The 21,008-nt window shown below is 41.4% G+C and overlaps 1 protein-coding gene across 4 annotated transcripts; it reads left to right on the top strand.

Annotated features, from left to right (window-relative positions):
* The first annotated feature begins 2,586 nt into the window (after positions 1 to 2,586).
* Positions 2,587 to 19,367, top strand: anxa11a (annexin A11a). Of its 4 annotated transcripts, none has more exons than XM_079512705.1 (16): positions 2,587 to 2,682; positions 5,815 to 6,047; positions 7,228 to 7,322; positions 8,714 to 8,770; positions 8,831 to 9,001; positions 9,970 to 10,057; positions 10,660 to 10,754; positions 11,589 to 11,702; positions 12,406 to 12,496; positions 13,672 to 13,751; positions 13,866 to 13,922; positions 14,034 to 14,127; positions 14,288 to 14,383; positions 16,477 to 16,535; positions 17,056 to 17,178; positions 18,590 to 19,367. In XM_079512705.1, exons 2-16 carry the CDS (start codon positions 5,825 to 5,827, stop codon positions 18,647 to 18,649), a joined length of 1,503 nt encoding a protein of 500 aa, XP_079368831.1. In that variant the 5' UTR covers positions 2,587 to 2,682; positions 5,815 to 5,824; the 3' UTR covers positions 18,650 to 19,367. The 4 variants fall into 4 exon arrangements, with proteins under 4 accessions (XP_079368831.1, XP_079368829.1, XP_079368830.1 ...); XM_079512703.1 differs by having other exon boundaries at positions 8,567 to 8,770; XM_079512704.1 differs by having other exon boundaries at positions 8,714 to 9,001.
* Positions 19,368 to 21,008: the final 1,641 nt, after the last annotated feature.

Genomic DNA, 21,008 nt, shown 5'->3' with positions numbered 1-21,008 from the left:
CATATAAGATCTAGGTGATGATCCAGTCTTCTCCATGGCTCCAGGGTTTGATGAGGTCAGTGTCGTGATCTTCATATATGGAGACAGCCATATATGGAGCGTCGACCATATATGGCGGCGTGACCTGTCACAAGGCGCAATACTGACGGCCATATATGGTGGTGTGACGGACGGATCGACTGACAGGTTTTGCAGGGTTTCATAGTAATCTATACATTTTAAGGTCAGGATACCGATTGCATCCAATCAGGATAGAGAACTCATACAGAGAGCAGTACAGGATAAACAAAATGGGAAGAATGAGCGTGCATACACAAACAAATGAGTTCTCTCTTCTGATTGGCTGAAATGTGTAAATCACCTGAAAATGTATTTTCTGCTCTCTAAAAAATGCTCTGAAAAAATAAAAAAATAAACAATTATTACTATCATCATATTGAGCATATATATAGCCTAAACCTTTTTTGGTCATTGAATGTGATCTTAGGCAGGCAGTAATGGTCCAACCTCAAAGCATCTGACAGGCATGATGGAAGCTCTGAATGCTGTCAATGGGGCTCCCTCTTGTGGTGAACAGGCAGCATTGTCACTCTTCAAAATAGTCTGTTGGCATGATTCATGATTCATATTTGATTACGTTTTAGTACTAAAGCCTCAATTCAATACTATTTTTTCTATATAAAATACAGTTTGGTAAAAAGTATTTGTCTTGTGACAACATGTTTATCAATTCAATTCAATTCAATTCAATTCAATTCAATTCAATTCAATTCAATTCAATTCAATTCAATTCAATTCAATTCAATTCAATTCAATTCAATTCAATTCAATTCAATTCAAAGGCATGAGAAAACATTTACAAAGCAAAATGTGGAACAATACGATCAAAACAAAATGTACAATTAAAGTCAGAATCTCCAGTAAATCATTTTTGAGTGGTGTAAACCACTCCTACAACTGGCTTTGTTAGTCTGTCTGTCTGTCTGTCTGTCTGTGCAGAAAAAATGAGCATGGTTGCTACGGTCACCCAGTTCACCCGGGTGTGATTTCATTACGTCAGACATTACGTCAGACCACAGCTGATCAAGCTATATAAGACCATACACCACTCAGTTCACACGGGTGTGATTTTTTTCTATGTACCGAGATCTCTCGATGCAGATATACAGGAATACACACAATGATGATTAGTATGTATAGTCTTTAGCAGTGGTTCCCAAACTTAATGTCAAGGACCCCAAAAATTGACACTAATAAGCCCACGGAGGCACGGACCCCCATTTGAAGAGATGTCAGGAACCCCCATAAGAGAAGATGTTTACGGCTCTAACAGTGATTCTAAACCATTTTCATTTCAAGGACCCCCAGTTTGACATGCATTAGGCTACGCCGGTCCCCCCATTTAATGGCATTTCTATCTATATGAGTCTGATCCCAAATTTATAAAATCAATGGTAATTTAACTCTGAGAGTGTAACAAATGGAACCAAATGGACCAGTTAGGGTCCATTTGGTTCCATTTCTACACTCTCAGAGTTACAGGCCCATAAGGGTCCATTTGGTTCCAAACTATCATTTAGCTGGGGACCCCCTGGAACTCCCTCAAGGACCCCTGGGGTGAAATGTACCCATTCTGCAAACTGTTAATAAATTGGGCTACTTCAATCAATCAATCAATTCAGTTGATATCCTTCCATCACAGCAGCTCACGAATCTTGCTGTTTTTTACAAGTTTGCACATTGTACTTCGCCCAGCAGATATGGAAGGTTTTCAAACTCTCCTTGGGTGATTGTCATCTGTGGAAAGTATATGTGTATGCGTCATGGGGGTTGTCTTATCACATTTTCCATATTTAATCATGTCATTGTCATCTTTCTACTGTCTGTTACCTACCCTATAGCTGTCACATGATGATAAATAGTGTGGTGTCCCCTCTCTGGCAAATAGACAAAGTTGTCGCTCTCAAAATAGTCTGCTGGAATTTTACAGTGATTAATATACCTGACCTGATTGGAGCTCTACTAGTGCCCATTATTCGTTGTATTGATTGACTGAAGTATTTATTAACAGATTGGAGCATTACAGTAGCCTACATTTCAAGCACAACTCAATACAAAACTGTTAACTGTGGACGACACCATAAAGCATTACACTTGTTTACAATAGGGTCCACCTTGTTCAATTCATCATAACATTTAGAGACGTTAGACGTACAAATATACACTTCTTGTAATACTATGTTGTCTTAATGTTATGCGTACTGTCCATAGATAGAGTTGTACCTGTTTATCATGGGAGTTGTCTTGTCACATTTTCCATACATGACCCATGCCATTGTGACACTTTACAAGTTTGATGCGTCACCACCACTCAACACACAAGGTAAATACTATACTGGCCGTTATTTGCTTCAGCAGGGCATGACCATAGACGCTTGGGCGGACACCAAGAAAAATAAATGGCCGATCTACAAGCTCACAGGGCGTCGCTTCCGCGACGCACTGTGAGCTTGTAGATCGGCTATTTCTTTCTGCGCGAGACACCGCCTCGCGACGACGCATAAATGGCACGGCCGCGTCCCCCCGCCCACCTCCCTCCACTTTGAACACACATCACGGATTGACGTTGACTCTTCTCTCTTCTGAGAGCTCCTCTGGGTGTGGATTGAAGACAGACGAAAAGTAAGTGACGAAAACATTGTTTTTTTATTAGAATTTAGTGTCAGAAAGATGATGATCGTCGGTTATGTTCCGTCTTGTGTGCTGTACGGCTGTAGCAGCAAGCCCCCGTACGTTTGCAGCTAACTTCCACCACGGCTGCTCCTGCTTACTACTACTGCCAATACACGTTTACAAGAAAGCCTCCCTCTTGTCTTCCCTTTCCTCTTTATTCGCTGCTCGCTTGTTTGATATATTATACCGATCGGATGGTTTATCATCGCGAACGGTGCAGCTATCGTTGTTCTAATCTAAACATGGACATTTGATTCGGTGGAGCTATAGGTCTATTTTTAACGTGCTTTATTTACTTACTGGCTGTGTTGTGGAGATTACAGTAATGTTGGACACGGCCCAGGCCCGTCTGTCTGTGGGGGGATTACGGAATAAGGAATAAGGAAGTTGGCACTTTTAAGGGTGCGCATATTTTTACTGTGTAGGCCTCCTCCTTAGAACGAGCCCCAGAATGTCTGTGATCTATCTTACATACATTTCATACTGGAATACATGAAATGTATGTAAGAACACAGACTGGAATACATGAAATGTATGTAAAATCACAGACATTCTAAATAGGGCTACCTTAGAACCAGGATGGATGGATGAATTGAAATGACACTTATGTGTTTACTGGCCTGCCCTGGCCAGCTGGCCTGCTGCTCTCTCAGAATGAAACTATGCTTTATTGTGCCACTCTAAATGATCATTGTAAGTTTCGGCTGTGGCTGTTAATATAAACTTTTATTGATGTGCGCCCCCCCCAAACCCAGCCCCCAGTGTTCAGGTTGTGGGAGGTCAGATAAGATTCCCAACTGGCCTATAAACCTTACCTAACGTTACAGTTTCCACACACTTCCATTGGTTTGTATTAAGTAACCTAACAAAAATGTGTAGCAAGCCTAATTATAGCCTCAACATTTTGTTTCTGGGGTCAAAGACTTGGGCTCAGTGGGGTCACATAGTTGGGGGTGGGGTGGGTGATTCACTCCCTTCTCCAGCCCCATTCCCATCCTTTTGAAACTGTCACCCTTTTTAGTCTGTTAAGACGTTTACACAGGAGTTTAACTCCTGTGGGTTGGTCACCGTTGGTCTTAGCTGTGCTTGGGCTAGATTACAAACATCATCTGTTGCTTGCTATAATTATTGTCACAGTTTGTCAGACATTCTCTCTGTGAATGGCCTGCTCTGTGTCATGTCATCTGAAAGTGAACTTTTGTTTAAGGTCAGGGAACTTTTTTTCTAGCACAGTGTTGACCAATTCAAATTCGGAGGCGTTGGTAATTTTTTCCATTGTCCATAAAATGCAAAGCAGAAAAACGGGAGGAGTGTGTTCCATGTAAAACCGCTGATGTCGGGCTGACCATGGAACAAGTGGGCCTGTTGCAATACGCAGAGTTTCCTCAGCATCCTGTGCTGCCTGCTGTCACCCGTTTAACAAAAATGTTGTCTTAACTCTCTGCAAGCATGAGTTTAGCCTTTCACACAAGACCATGCCACTACAGTTGCTGTAGATAAAACCCAGGCATGTGATGCATGGCTGGATATTTAGATCAGGTTAGACCTCTATGGCTTGTGCCTAATATTTAGTGCATTGGTTCTGGATCAGGGGGCCACTTGAAACACTCAAAAGCACTTGTGGACCACCCATCCGATCCGACCAGTTGACATTTTGGCTGCCGTGTTAGATGGGGGTGGGGTGGGGTAGACGGCGTGCATTTTCAGAGGAGCATGTTTATTTTAACGATTTTTTTTATTGACCTTTACTTATTCACTGGGGTTTACAGAAAACGGGTACAGTCATTAATTATGTGTTGCATCAACTTGCCTTAAATGACTATAGAGATCAGTTTGTCCAGTTTCAGAGAGTCCTCCTAACGATCAAATCAATCAATGGAACTAAACCCTACCGCATACTTAAATTCCTACTAACGAGTATCGATATCACAATGAAAACTAAAAGGTTTTAAGATTGACAATTTTCATTTTACATTATTTTGTATTATTAATGTTATGTTATCAATTAAATCGTGGTGTTTTGCCAATTATTTGGGGTCTCACTTGCAATATCCTCACAGCCCCACGGGACGAGAATTGCTGGTCAAGTGGAAAAATAACAATACACTGCCTATAGTATGTCATACTGTACACGTGACACTACAATACAGTTCAATTCATTATGTTCCTAAAATAGACAAAACAGCCAAAGTGATGAAATGGTTGACAGTTCAACCATAGCCTAGTTTCACAATAGCACCTGAATGTCTCTTGTACTTGTACTTGATCTGAACTGCATGTTGTGTCAGAGGGACGTTTCAGGAAGGTTAAGCACAATGGCTGAATGGACGACATCCTCTTTTGCTTTGTTTATTATTGACATGGAAACGGAAAGTTCTGCATGCCAACGAGCCTCCGTTCAAACAATTTTTAATTGGCAAAAGTGGTAACGTTTCGAGCCAAGCAGACTCTCCCTCAGATAGAAGGCTGCTTGGCTCAGAGTCAGAATTTTACTTTACCTCTTTTGCAAATTAAAAACTCTGAGTGCATATGTTGGTTTCTATGTCACTGGCTATTTTTTGGATCCAGTACCCTACCCACTACCCATCCGATCTGGTGGGCATGTCTTGTTTTATTTTATATGTTTTGGTCTTCTCTGGATTTTGGAGAGTACTTCCTCCTGGAACAGTAGATTCCTATTGTCTTGTTACTAGCTAGATTCCCGTGGGGGAACGAGAATCCTAAGCAAGGAACTGGGAGGAGGCGTTTGTGTGTGACTTGGTGTGTGTACTGTTTTCAACTCTCTCATTGCTATGGCAACATGTTCAACTTGTGTTAAAGGTGCCGTCGCCCACATATCATCAGTATGCTCTAAGCTGAACAAACAACTGTGTACCAACGACAAAGAAATAAATAATTAAATACAAATTGGAGTACATACATACTACATACAGGTTTACTTCCTCACCCTGAGGCAGCTTATTTTCTAGCTGGGTGCTTTGCTCAAGTATTACACTTCCCTCAGGCCTGAGTAGTGGTAAAAGCTGATAATAATAATAATGGGTAATTATAATGGCTGTCTTTTTGGCAATACTTTTCCAGGTTTAAAGCCATGAGTTACCCTGGATACCCCCAGCAAGGAGGATACCCTCCTCAGCAAGGCGGATACCCTCCCCAGCAAGGAGGATACCCTCCGCAACAAGGAGGCTATCCACCCCAGCCCGGAGCATACCCTCCCCAGGCCGGAGGCTACCCGCCGCAGGCAGGGGGCTACCCCCCACAAGCAGGGGGATACCCGGCTCAGGCCGGCGTATACCCACCCGTGCCACAAGCAGGTAAAGCTGTGTTCACTAGGCCTGCCGCCTGTCACAATTATGACTTAATCGTCTAATCCCAATTATTTGAGATAATGGCAATTATTTTTGCATAATCGTCAATCGTTTCCATCTTGAGTCCATACATTTGCAAACATAAAAAAAAGCAGATCTACAAGCTTACAGCACGTCATTTCATTACGTGTTGTAAGCTTGTAGATCAACTATTTCCGCTAAGAAAAAAATATTAAATATGCCAGCGATTTCGTTGTATATTTAAGTAAGTTATTTGTCATATCTGCCTGTGATTACGAAGCCTAAAAGGCCAACAGAAATATGAATTGTAACGTTCCAGTGTACAATGCAAAAAACAAAAAAAACAATTGAATCATTAATCCTAATTATTTGTGTGACAATCGTCAAGTTAAATTTGTAATCGTGTCAGCCCTACTGTTCAGTGCACCTGTGCCTACGTAGAAAAATAAAAGGTGGTGTGTGTGTGTGTGTTACAGAGGTCAGATGGAGTCATGTACTCTCTGTGTACGTAACGGGCATCACAGGGTTTAGATTTTAAGTGAGAGAATGCTTGTGTTTTTTGCTGTTGCTAAGAGAAGCAGCTCTCACACACTGACTGCTCATTCAGTGCGTCTGCTGTTTGGAGCCTCTTATTCAACCTGCTAGCTGGTAGAGGAGTGAGAAACTGGACAGTGAGCATGAGCAAGTGAGGACGGCTCATTCCTGTCTCAATCCAATATTGACAAGATTCCACCCCTTTCTGGCAGCAGTTGTTGTTTTTGGCAGCAATGTTTTAGTGTTAGTCTAGTTTCAGTCGACTAAATATCATAAGATTTTAGTCGACTAAATCGCATTTTAGCGGTCCTTAATGCTGAAAATAGCCGATCTACAAGCTCACAACGCATCGCAGCGCGACATGTTGTGAGCTTGTAGATGGCTATTTTCAGCATGCAACAGATTGTAAAATGACTTATACTGCATCTCTTGTCCACTAGTCCCTTCCTAACATTTTAGTCTAGTTTTTATTTGCTGACGAAATTGTCAATATATTTAGTCTTAGTTATCATAGCTTAGTTTTTATTTAGTTTCCATTTAGTTTTCGTCAGTGGAAAAAGGTATTTGACGAACATTTTTCTTGACACCGAAATTACTTCGCTGATTTAGGTTTGTCTGTTATCTGCTGCAGGCAGCTGGGGTGGCGGGCCGGCTGGCGGCTATCCCTCCATAAGTCTTAACAACTTGCCCAACCCAGGATTCAGTGCGGCCAATCTCCCTGCCATGGTAAGCGTTGCATGGAAAACACCATCACCCTCACTCACCACAGAAAATACCCTCAAATGTCTGCATTTCAACATAATCACATGATTGCGTTGAATGTTCCAGTTAGCATGAATTATACATCCAAAACATCCAATTTATGTGATACGGTAAGGGTTTTTCAAAGTCCCATCTTATAACCCTCTGTGTTGTACTGTAGCTTTCTTCATCAGTTTTCCTTTCCACTCTTTCTCGCATGAGTAATATAACCATGTACCGCATTATCCACTCGAGCCAGTGCTTTTAAATAAGGCTGCAACGATTAATCGATTAATCGTAATGGATTATTAAATTAGTTTTTTGCAATTAGTTGTGGCCGTTTTTCTGCTTAACCATAGTTTTTCCAGTGTTAAATGTAACTGAGATAAAGAGGAGTGAGCTGTCTCCCTTCCCTTACAATCTGACGATAGTTGCACATGCACAGTTGCAACTGCAAAGCAAAATATGACTCATAACAATTGTGGCACCCTATGCAGAATCACATGTTATTGTTATGCAAAATTATCTAAAGTCTGAGGGCATTTTACCCTCAACATCTTGAAGAAAAGCATTACCTGCAGTGTTTATAGTGCAGGATTATAGGATCAAGAACCAAAAACATGGCTTGAATATTTATTGTTACCTTTTGGACAAATGTGTAGGTATTCATTAATCAAATGTATGCAGTCAGAATAAGAGTAAAGGTAACATGGGTCGTCATTTCGATTTTATTTGTCTTTTATTTGAATAGCAGCCTAATATGCAGCTGAGCAAAATGTATTTTTGAATCAATTATTCATCTTTAATGTCTTTTTTTAATCGTTTAAATAATCGGGCGATTCATCGATTATGAAAATAATCGTTTGTTGCAGCTGTACTTTTAAAACCTGACAATCTGCTGCAACCTTTCTCCCTTTACCTTTGTTTCAATTCTGTATCTGTGTAATTTATGTTGCATTCAAATGTCTGTAACAAATATCTGATAATTCAGAAGCTGATGGCACATTTTGGCATGGTCACCCTTTGTTTTGGATGTTGGCTTGTATAGCAGGTACAGAATCAAGATGTGGGATAAAAGTACTATGAGTACGACATTAGTCAAATATTGACATGGGTAATGGGATATCTTACCATCCATAAAATAAAGTGTGACCTCTGCTTGCATATAATTGCAGAAAATCAGGGTTCTGTGCATCTTTTATGGCATGCTAATCTTTTCCCAACCACAGGGCCAACAGTTCGCTGCTGCCATGGGGGGATTTACTCCAAACCCGTCCATGTTCCCCCAAGCCTCTGGGGGGTACCCACAAGCCCCCCAGCCTATGGGGTTTGGGAATCCCCCCGCTAACCAACAGCAATATGGCATGTACCCGCAGCCAGGAGGGACCATGCCCCAAGGGCCAGGAATGGGCTACCCTGGACAGCCAGGCCAGGCCCCGGGTGGATACCCTCGCGCGCCATCGCCATCGCCCTACCCTGGACAGCCAGGCCAGGCCCCGGGTGGATACCCTCGCGCGCCATCGCCCAACCCTTCCATGCCCGGTTATGGAGGAGCCCCGTCGCCAGGGGCAGGGTACCCGAAGGCCCCCTCACCAAACCCGTCGTCCATGCCAGCCTATGGTGGAAGCTATGGTGGAGCCATGCCGGTAGCGCCTGCCATCAATGTAAGACACGTTCAAAAGGGCATAAGGTCTTGTATGCAGTAGAACTACCGGCCGAAAGTTTTGAAATGTCAGTCTGCGGTTTGATGCAAAAATAATATTTTGTAGTTATTCATATACTGACTGATTTGCAATGGGGAAGTCACTCTTGTTCTTAGGCCTGTCTCAAATATTACACAATCGCCCAACTATTTGAGTAAATGGCAATTATTTTGCATAACTTTCAACATCGTTTCCTTTCGGCTTTTCCCTTCAGGGGTCGCCACAGCGAATCACCTGCCTCAATCTCACCCTGTCCTCTGCCTCCTCTTCTCTCACACCAACTATAACTTCATGTCCTCTTTCTTTCTACGTCCATAAATCTTCTCTTTGGTCTTCCTCTAGGCCTCCTGCCTGGCACTTCCAACCTCAACATCCTTCTACCGATATACTCAGTACTATCCCTCCTCTGTACGTGTCAAAACCATCTCAGTCTGGCCTCTCTGGCTTTATCTCCAAAACATCTGACATGTGCTGTCCCTCTGATGTACTCGTTCCTGATCCTATCCATCCTCCCAGAGAGAACCTCAACATTTTAGTCTCTGCTACCTCCAGCTCTGCTTCCTACATACATTTTCATACATTTTCCAAAATTAGCAGAAATGGGCGATCTACAAGCTTACAACCCATCACAAATTAGCAGATGAGCTATTTCCGCTATTCTTAAATATTTGTGAAAGTATAAAATTAAATGTGTCAGTAATTTCTTTGCACATTTACGTTATTTGTCATATCGGCCCTGTGCAGTTTGATTATGAAGTCTAAAATTCCAAGCAGAAATTAAATTTGTCTTAATTATGTTCGATGCCAAAAATACAATTCAATTGTTAATCGTGATTATTTATGTGACAATTAAATCGTGATTATTTATGTGACAATTCATTATCAACGTAATGCATTTGTGATGGTGACAGCCCTAGTTGTTCTTTCAGAGAGGATTCCGGGGGACAATCAAGGACTTTCCCGGAGCCGACCCCCTGAGGGATGTGGAGGTTCTGAGGAAGGCCATGAAGGGCTTCGGTGAGTTCCTTACCAGAATCAACTTTATTGTCGCATCACAATTTTACAAGTACAAAATTGGGTGCAATTTGTTTCTCGGCATAGTTCCCATGCACAGAATTTAGCAACAAACACAGGAGGGTACAAGTAAAGTGCCTTGCAAACGTGAAGCGAGGAACGCAGGCGTTGTTGCCTGGATCAACACGGGTCTCCTTCAGGTCTGCTCAAGAGGGGCGCAACAACGCAAGCGTAAAAAAAAGCTAAACAGAATCCAGGTCTGGTGAGTCGCGGGCGTGTGCACGTAACGAGCACGCGCGCAACAAATTCACCGGACCACGCTCACGTAAATACGGTTGCGTTGTCACAACGCGACTTCTCTGAGCAAAAACACAGGTCTCATTGAAAATGAACTATAGGCGTGTTTTATCGCTCCCTGTTTGCAAGGCCCTTAAGGGATTTCAGATCATTTAGAAGCTTGTCCAGCTCCTGAAATGTACATGAGCGATTTTGCCATGTATGAGGTAATTTAATGCAAATAATATGCAAATAATATTCAAAACACACTAGAAATGTAATTGGCTGTACTGTTGTTGTTGTTTGACATTGTGGGCTTGTCCGTGCAGGAACTGATGAAAATGCCATTATCGAGTTGCTGGGAAGTCGCTCCAACAGGCAACGTGTGCCTATGTGCAAGTCCTTCAAAACTGCCTATGGAAAGGTACCTTTCATGATGATGTTGATGGAGAACTTCTTTAATTGTGAATCGCTTTTCGAAACGGGGTTATAAAGTCCTTTACAATAAGAGAAAAACAATAGTAGAGCTTGTGGCTAATGTTATGTGATGAGGCCGTAATGTCAGCGTTGTCTGGTTATCTGAAAATACTACACGGCCCTCTGGTAGTGTCACACATTCTCTTTGGCTATGCTATAAATGTGTGTATAATATATTACATGGCTATTGATCATTATTGGCCCTCCAAATGGCCCTATTCTCATCTAGAAGACTATATATATACTACTAACTTTATTTCGGACTCTCGGCAGACAACCAGTTGCAAATGAAACATAAATGCGTGACTTGGATTGCATTACTAAGAGTGTGATCATGACATCCAGACAACAGGTGCTGATGCTGCCAGTGAAATGGGACAGGGGGTCGCATGTCCTCACAGCTCATTATAGCTGGGCCACAGAGCATTTCCCCCCCAGCAGATTCTTCATAACAGTATTAGACATAAAAACGTAGACGCCTCTTCCGGCTCTGGGGGCCGTGTCAAAATTGAAGGCACAATTTTCTTGAGATTCCTTGTCAAGCTTCCGCGTGCGTAATATAAGTCCCGGAAAAGACGCGCTGTGATTGGCCAGTAGTCACTTGAGTGACAGCGAGAGACATGCCTTCCCTATGGCACCTCCGCTTGACTTCCTGCCTTCATTGGAGACACGTCGCTCCAATGAACTGCAGCGGCCAGTGAGGCATCTATTTGTTTTTTGTCTATAGTATTAGAGCAGGCTATTGAATCATACTAACCATGTGTCTCTTTCCTCTTATCAGGATCTCATTAAGGACCTGAAATCAGAACTGTCTGGAAACTTTGAGAATCTCGTTTTGGCCATGCTGAAGACCAATGCCGAGTTCGATGCCTATGAGCTCTACAGTGCCATCAAGGTTAGTGCTACGAAAAAAAGAAAGAAAAGTCTGACAATTTCATGGTCTCCAGTTCATATTACCATGATGATTCCATGTTGCCAGCCTGTTGCATATATCTATGATGTATTAACTTCAAATATGGGCACGTTTTCAGCTTTACCAGAGCCCCATATCAAAGGTCTCCTCGCTGCTAACGTGCCTATTGGACAAGGACGTGTTGGGGAGGGACTTGGCGAAGGGCTAATTGTGTGCGAGATTAGCTCCAGACACACTGACCGAGAGACGGACAGACAGACATCAATCTTATATAGATGGCTCGCCTCCTGCAAAGCCACACTAAATGTATTTGCAGAACAACTTCTGATTCTGTCAGGGAACAAAACAAACAAGTACTACTTGTTTTAGCGACAAAAAGAAAATCAACCAGATGCAAAAGAATATAATGTAAAGTAGGCTGGTCCCTCAAGGATCAGTGGGACTGGAATACTAAAAAGGCAGCGGTCCGATAACTCAAAAGGTTAAAAAATGTGAGGGTGGATTTTAACTTATCTAAATAAAGTACATTTATTTGTATCCACCCTCTCATTTCTTTTAACCTTTTGAGTGCTCGGATCACTGCCTTTACTTTAGTAGACTAAAGTTGGTACAGAAACATAACCTTTTTAGTTTTTATAGAAACATGACAGAAACTGACTGAAGTGTTTGACATGATCCTCAACAGGGAGCGGGAACTGATGAAGCCTGCTTGATAGAGATCCTGTCCTCTCGCTCCAACGCCGAGATCAAGGAGATTAACGTGGTTTTCAAAAGAGGTAAAAACCTGCTTCTCTCACTACCATCCTACCAGCGACTGCACACGTTGGGGCCCCATTCACTATCACATTCATGGATTCACGTTCTCAGTCACTACAACTGATTTCAGTCACGTTTACAAGATTAAAGAAAGTGTATAGAGTGTATGCGCATGCATAAAGTGAGTGCTAAAGTGAGTTTAACGTTGCTTAACATCGTTTAATGCAATCAGATAAGGCTCTTTCTGTGTGGCTGCAAGGCAAGTACATCGTTCTTTTGCCACTCAGTAGGCGTTCCCACATAACTTCCGGGTATGATGATGATATCAAGCGCATACCCTCTATTACAATAGCTCAGACCAGCAATAGAATACATGTTCAAAAGCATCTTCCATAAAACCCTAATGGTCGCTGATATTTCATAATATCAGAGACCTGGTTGACTTTATGTAACTATGTAGGAGCAGTTCACTCAAACTGTACACACCCCATGAAGCTTTGAATTCATGGACTTTTGTTTTTGTCGCATTCCTAAAACGATAATTTGATGACCAGCGGAGTTTCCTGGGTCTCATATTGACCGATAACTCGTCAAAGTATTGTCTCAGGAATGTGACGACAAATATAAAATCCCCATGAATTCAAGGTTTCATGGGGTGTGTAATTGATAGAAAATTATTCTCAGCAATAATACATCTCCCAGGGGTCAAAGTTCAAGGTTAGCTTTATTGTCCCTTGCAGGAAATTGGTTTGCAGCCAGATAATGGTAAACAAATACACACAACAAACAACATTCAAAACAAGACTAAGAACAGGACACTAGAGACAGAGAATTCATGACATTCAATAGTAGCAAAGTCAGCAAAAGTGCATTAGTGGGCAATATGTGCAAAGAGGCAAGAATAAAGTGCTATATGCTGTTCAGCAGCTGAATAGCAGCCGGGACAAAGGTCTCTAGTGCATTGAAAAACTCGATAGACCGACACCCTTGTGTCGGTCTATCGATTTGTCCGACCTACAGTACTTCACTTACTTAGCCTTCCTTTGTCTCTTTGACTGCCACCATTTAACTCTGGCGCTGTCCCTTAACTGTCCGCAATTCTGCCCAAATTAACCGGAAGTAAAGATCGGCCATTACTAATCTGCTGATACGATGTGTTAAGAGGAGTCTTTTCATAAGTTATGTTTTTGTACAGAGTACAAGAAGTCACTGGAGGATTTCATCAGTGGGGATACCTCGGGTCACTTCCGCAGGCTCCTGATCTCGCTGGCCCAGGTACAGATTCAACGCACATTACTCCCTAATATACAACCCTCATCGGCCCATATACTGTACAGCATGTATGTGCATTAGCAATTCCGTTTGTGATTATCTTGTGATTACTCTTAGGGTAATCGTGATGAACGTGAAACTGTGGACGTTTCTATGGCCAAACAAGATGCTCAGGTAAAATAATTTTCAACGATTATATCTGTATATCGGTCATCTTTTCCACTGTGTTGCTAATTAATACAAAGCTGTTTTACTTTGCGTGTGTGTCAACATTTCTTCTTACAGTCCCTCTACGCTGCTGGAGAGAACAAACTAGGAACGGATGAGTCTAAATTCAATGCCATTCTGTGTGCCAGGAGCAAACCCCATCTTAGAGCAGGTATGGCATGTAGTACACCAGCACATCACACTGTTTTCAAAGTCAATTATAAATCGTGGTCCATTTCTTTACTAGATATGTCACAAAGTAATTTCTTCGTACAAACATAATACTCAAAGAACTGAGAATATCAACTGAAATTCTGACTGTGTGTGTGTAGTGTTCCAAGAGTACCAACAGATGTGTGGCAGGGATATTGAGAAGAGCATTGACAGAGAAATGTCAGGAGACCTTGAGAGTGGCATGGTGGCAGTGGGTAAGTCTGGCAAAGCTTTAGATAGAAGCTCTATATTAAATGCACCATTTACCATTTATGTGCTCCACTCCTTTGTACTGTGCTAGTTCACTATGAATGGTGCTGTTCCTGTGATAATCGTCTTGTAATTACCAGTAGGTTAGAATTATATTCATCAATTTATTGCGTAGCGGTAGCACACATTTATTCAGCAAAACTATTTCATGTCAAGGACCCCAAAAATTATATGTAATTGGCCGCTGACTTCCATCTGAAAATATGTTCCAGGGACCCCCCCAGAAGCAAAGATTTGAGTTAAAAACGTTCGCTCTGAAAGAATAGTCAAAGATTTGTGCCAAATCTTCAAGATTTTTCAAAAATGGCAGATCTACAAGCTCGTAGCGCGGCACTCGTGGTTTACTTTAGAAACACCAGCAATACTTGCATAATCTAAAATTTAGATTATGGAAGTATTGCTGGTGTGACCTTGAAGGTCAACTGTGTAATTTGCTGTTGAATTTTCCCCTTCTTTGCTACTTTGCGTAGCGCGGCACTCGGTGCCGCTCTATGAGCTTGTAGATCTGCTATTTTTCAATAGCTAAAATATAACATAATGCTTAAAACACCAAAAGGGGTTCCCGTTCAGAATGGGTTAAGGCAACAATCATGCAGTCTGCAGTTTAAGCTTTCTTAACCTAACCCTTAACTTTAGGGGAAATAAGGACATTCCTCTGATAAATTGTGCACATCCATTAAGCCTAGTTAATGATTGTTAATGGTTAATGATAGTGCCAAATGTTTTACTTGCTTACATTTGTACAGAGTGCCGCATTGTCTACAGTTTAGAAGTGAATAGAAATGCATAATTGCAATGCATGCTTATTGTATGTGACAAATTACATAATAAAATATTGGTTTGCTTTAGATTATGCAAGTATTGCTGGTGTGACCTCAACAAGGTCAACTGTGTAATCATTTGCTGTTATTTCCCCTACTTTGCTGTCATTGCTCAGGGTTATGGTACAGTAACCTGATTTTTTCCCCCTTTTATTTATGAATTTGCGTCTTCGTTTTACACACAAGTTTAAATATATTTAAGGTTCTGTGTGAATAGTGCACCGTGCAGTGTGTGGAATGTTTGTTGTGGTGCTGAAGCTTTTCCTTTGTTTTTAATTTCTCATGTTTCATTGACTTTCCAAAACGTGCTTTTGTTTTTAATTTCTCATGTTTCATTGACTTTCCAAAACGTGCTTTTGTTTTTAATTTCTCATGTTTCATTGACTTTTTCCAAAAGTGCTTTTAAGTTTTTACGTTTACTCCATCTGCTCCTTCTTGCCCATACAGTACATTTACACCCCCTTAATTTCGTTACAGTGTGCAGTGCATTGTTTTATTATTTTAATAGTTTCACACGGCTACCTTTAGATTTAAGGGTCGTACACACCGACCACTATGACTATATCTTTACAATGTAGGCATTTCCCAGACACTCTTCTTTATTCAGTGTGACTTCAAGTAGGCAAGGTAAACGCATACATCAAATGGAGAGAGAAAGTGTAGTGCATCAGTAATCTAGGATCATAGGCAAACCAAGAACCTAAACAATATAATATCTAAAAATGTCAAGTTAGCCTGGAAACCAGATGAATCTGCCATCAGTGCAAAACGATACAAAATAAAAAGGGCCTCTGCATATTTGGTCTGGCCTGCTCGGTTGTGATTGGATTTCCCTGCCGCAAGGGTCACCAAATCAGGGCCCAGTATGCAAATATGGGGCAGGTTTATGACCAGAGGCAACTTTTATTTTAATTCGCCACTTGGAAATGCAGGTTCCACCCAGAGATTCCAGACTAAATGTCTTCTCTTAGCAGTGACATTAGTCTGGCCATGCCAGGCTAAGGTCAAGTGCTACGAACACAACACTTCTTTTTAGTTCATAGTTCTAGTGCTTGGTGTGGATGGTCCATTACTGTCTTATCATCTTGTTTTTATTACTTGACTTTTGTCACTTTCTACCTACTATGCACTGGTAGTACATTATAGAGTAAAGTACCATGGACTGTATTGAGTAATTGCACGTCTTCGGTAACAAATTATTGTTTTGTGTGTTTCAGTGAAGTGTATTAAAAACACACCTGTCTACTTTGCTGAGAGGCTCTACAAGGCCATGAAGGTGAGACACACCAGATCATCTTCCATAGAGATGAGACAGTCTGTTATATACCACATATAATGTCTGGATTTAACTGTATGAACTGTATGTGACATACAACTGTATGTCGGTGTTCTTGTATTGCTATAACTGCGAAGGCCAAATATCCCCCACATGTATAGTAGAATTTGAGAAATTAACATTGTGAGGACAACTTTCCTGGTCTTTGCAAGAGAAATGGTTGTTTTGTGTCACACGCGCACACACACACGCGCGCACACACACAAGAAGAAAAATTAAAGATAAGTGCTACATTAAAAAATGTAGCACTTATCTTTTATTTTTCTTCTTAATAAAAGTTGGTTCCTTTCTTTTTGTTTTATGTAATGCGACTTTGGGTATTAGAATTTTTGGTGTGCAATACCTGAACGCAACAAAATACAGCTCATGCTTTAGGGTTAAAGGGCATTTATAAAAATAAACTTTTTGAACTTTCCTCAAAAGTACAGTAATACCAACGTGTGTGTGTGTGTTTTCTCAGGGTGCCGGGACCAAGGACAGAACTCTGATCAGAATCATGGTCACCCGCTCTGAGGTCGACATGTTGGACATCCGCCAGGAATACGTGAAGAAATATGGAAAGTCACTGTACACACACATCTCTGTAAGTATCACAATACTAACATGACTGTACACATACAGTACATCTCTGTACGTATCTAATCACAGCCATAGTCACGCATTTAACCACACAAACCCTAGCGTTCTTATTCTGGGGGAGAACATTCAGCGGAAATAGACGATCTACACATTGTTCACAGCTTCTAGATTGGCTTTGTCTGGCAAAGAGCACTGGCAAAGAGTCAGTACAGTATAGGGTTTAACCCATTTTTGGGGCGGGGAAGTTGGGAACCCCTTTTGGTGTTTTAAGCATTATGTTACACTTTAGCCATTGAAAAATAGCAGATCTACAAGCTCATAGTGCGGCACTCAGTGCCGCACTACGAGCTTGTAGGTCTGCTATTTTTGAAAAATGTCTTTTAATCTTTCAGAGTGAACGTTTTTAACTCATCTTTGCTTCTGGGGGGTCCCTAGAACAACATATTTTCAGATGGGTGTCGGCGGCCAAATAGAGATAATTCTGGGGGTCCTTGACATGAAAAAGGTTGAGCACCACTGACATAGAAACAGGTTTTTCAGAAAACTGGCAGGATTTAGAAGGAATTTGTAGAATCGTCCTCAGGCCTAAATGGGTTAATGGTTAAACAAAACTATTCGCAGTTAAAGCTGCACACTGTAACTTTGATGTCCTGTCTGAGGTCGGAACCAGCCAGGTACCATATGAGCCAAGTGTTGAACCTTGTACCATGGAGCTAATGGAGTACACCTTCTTGCTCAGGGGAGAAATGGACCTTTTTGTACCACTTCAATGTCAACCAGTTGTGGTCCTACCTAGTCTCGCGTTGCCAGACTGTTGCCTCTCGCAATTTTCAAATTATGCTTGCGTCATACACTCTGGAGCACGGAAGCCCTGATCATGAGTAAAATATAAAGCGGAAGTGAAGCCTCCTCCCAACTAGAAATCATCTAAACCTATTTAGCTTGCTGCTTAGCAGAAATGGATATTAAAAAAAATAAATGTAAAGATATATTTTAAAATATATTTTCTTGAATGGAAATTAACTTCCTTACTCAGATTTTGGGAGGCGTAGAGTAGACTATATTACAATACATTCAGAGATTGTGGAATGGTTGTCTGGCTATGCAAGACTAGGTCTTACCAGACCCATAGCATATATACATTATTTACATTTCTCAGTAGAAGTGCAGGGAGACCAAATGCAACCATCGCATTTGTTTGTATGATTGAGTTAATGTTAATACAATAACACTGATTGGTTGAAATAACATTTTATTCACAAAACAAAAGTCGCATATTGTAGCTTTAAATCAACCTGGATGATTTGCTGTACACAGCCCAGATTACCTTGTTGTGAGACAACTGAAGCTATGTTAAATAAATATATTCGAAGGATCTGTTTGCTAATTTATCGTGTGTGTGTCTTTTCCGGCAGGGAGACACATCAGGAGACTATAAGAAACTGCTACTGAAGCTCTGTGGAGGGAGTGACTGAGAAGGAGGTCTTATAAAATAAGACTATGTTTACTGGCTGGACGTACAGTACAGTATATCGCTTGCACGATAATCTGCATTAATGCATGCCATGCCAATCACTGTACTCTATGCAATGCTATCTTGCGAAAACGAATGTCGTATATATCAGAACCGTCTTTTTTTTCTACATTATATGCCAGAAGGTTTTATATTTTTCTTTTCACTTGTATATTTGCGCTGGATATTTCAGGTTTAATGGAAATGGCCAAATACGTTTAGAGTTGTAAAGATGTTATTTGATTAGAATTTAAATGTTTAAATTGAAATGTTTTTGTTATTAGGAGCATATCTTTTTTTTCTTGCCAATATTATATATCTTTAATATTACAGAGAAAGATTTATTATCAAACTGATTGTTTATCAAACTAATTGTATTGTATAATATCAGCAAAGCTGAATTTTGTTAAACACAATACTTAGCAGCTAAGTACCAAAATGCTCTGTTTCATGTTTGCAGTCATTTAAGGCCTTTTGTATTTTATGCTTACGTTCATTAGCATTTATTTTTTATTATAATTGCGGTACCTGGACTTTATTCACAGACCACTTCTGTTCCGTACTCATATGTTTGTCTGTGAGTGTAATCACATGTTCAAACCTCAGAGCATCCTATTTGGAGTTCCAGATGCTTTGATGAATATCTCAAACAATAAACAGACAATTATTCACTTTGGAAATGTCCCCGTTTCATCAATGTCGCATTTCAAGGAAGACATCTTAGTTCTGTTTTTGTCCACATGTATTAAGGACTTAAGGACCTTTTATCCAAAGTGCTTTTACATGTGCATAACGTCACCCATTCTCATACATGCCGGACAGCAGTGGTAGCAAGTAGCCATGCAAGACATGAGTTGAGAGCAGGGGGTTCACTGAGGAACGACGATTGAACTGGGAGCCGTATGATTTTCAGACATTCCAGACAACCTCTGTAGCCCCTGAGCCAACCCTGTAATGAACACGGATGGCAACTTCAGTAGATATAATTTATTGAGTAGAGCTGAGTAAGTTGCACACAAATGCATTTTAAATGTCTTGTAGGATATCATAGGACCACCGCTTTGAAAATTAAGGTTCATGCGGTGGATTCATATTGCCACTAGATGGCGGTGAAGCATGAATGCTGCTTAGCAGTGGTGACATGCACTGGTTAGTGTTTGTTGACTGCTTTCAACCAAAAATGTCTATTTACAGTATACTGTAAAATGTATTTCGTGTAGGCTACATTGTTTACTAATTCATACTATTCTTTCTTAATATTCCACTCTGAATAAGTCCTCAATTCTGGGAAAAGGTTGTTGATAATTGAGCTCAACAGCCAATATAGGCTTACACCTGTATGATGGCTGGACCAGTTTAACTTGGTCTGGGTGGCTACTTAGTTTTCCATCCATCCATTTATCTTCAACCGCCTATCTGTAGTCGGGTCGCGGGGGCAACAGCTCCACCAGAGAGCTCCAGACATCCCTCTCCAGAGAAACATTAGTAACTTCCTGGGGGATCCAGAGGCGTTCCAACTTCCAAAAGACATATAAACATAGACGCCTCTTCCGGCTCTGGGGCGTCTGTATCTCAACGGAAGGAACATGGAGGCGATAGTGGCAATCTTTCCCGAGATTCCTTGCGAAGCATAGCGGAAGCAAAACGGAAGGGGGATGTTCGGTAGGCCAATCAGAGGCGCAACTCCCTCTTCTTGTAAATGGAAGATCCCGGAAAAGACGTGATTTGATTGGCCAGTAGTCACTTGAGTGGCAGTGACCGGCAGCGACGCAGTGTTACTTCCTCCTCTCATTGCAGACAGGTCGCTCCAATGAACTGCAGCGACCAATGGGGCATCTATTTTTTAATATCTATGCGTTCCAAAGCTAGTGAGTCGATGTAATCCCTCCATCTGCGCCTTGGTCTGCCCTGAGGTCTCCTCCCAGTGGGACGTGCATCGAGGACCTCCCTAGGGAGACGCTCGAGAGGCATCCTAACCAGATGCCAGAACCAGCTAGCTGAACTTCTCACCCTATCTCTAAGGGAGATGCCAGCCACCTGTCGGAAAAAACTCATTTCGGCTACTTAGTTTTCCCCGGCCTATTTAGGCAACTGAAAATATTGTGAGGTAATTTTAAGGAGGCCCTTTAGATGCAGCCCTAGGGCCCTTTTCGTTCTTTGTAATCACCTTGTTGTCTTCTGAATGTCCAATGTTGGTGTGACATCCACACAGGACCTGCAGTCTATGGTCAAAAATGTGTCCATCCTATATCAGTGTCAATTGGCTGGCTCATTTTATCAAATTGTATTCCCAGTGGGGCACACGATATCAATCGACGTAT

The sequence above is a fragment of the Electrona antarctica genome (assembly GCF_951216825.1).
Source record: "Electrona antarctica genome assembly, chromosome: 10".
Taxonomy (NCBI): Eukaryota; Metazoa; Chordata; class Actinopteri; order Myctophiformes; family Myctophidae; genus Electrona; species Electrona antarctica.
Note: the sequence above shows the minus strand (reverse complement) of the source record. Positions and strands in the feature narration are given on the sequence as shown.

Bases quoted from the DNA above. Each gene is read 5' to 3' on its own strand.
- anxa11a (XM_079512702.1), top strand. From the start codon at position 5,825: ATGAGTTACCCTGGATACCCCCAGCAAGGAGGATACCCTCCTCAGCAA. The intron at 6,048-7,227 runs GTAAAGCTGTGT...TATCTGCTGCAG, and splicing joins CCCACCCGTGCCACAAGCAG to GCAGCTGGGGTGGCGGGCCG. The intron at 11,703-12,405 runs GTTAGTGCTACG...GATCCTCAACAG, and splicing joins AGCTCTACAGTGCCATCAAG to GGAGCGGGAACTGATGAAGC.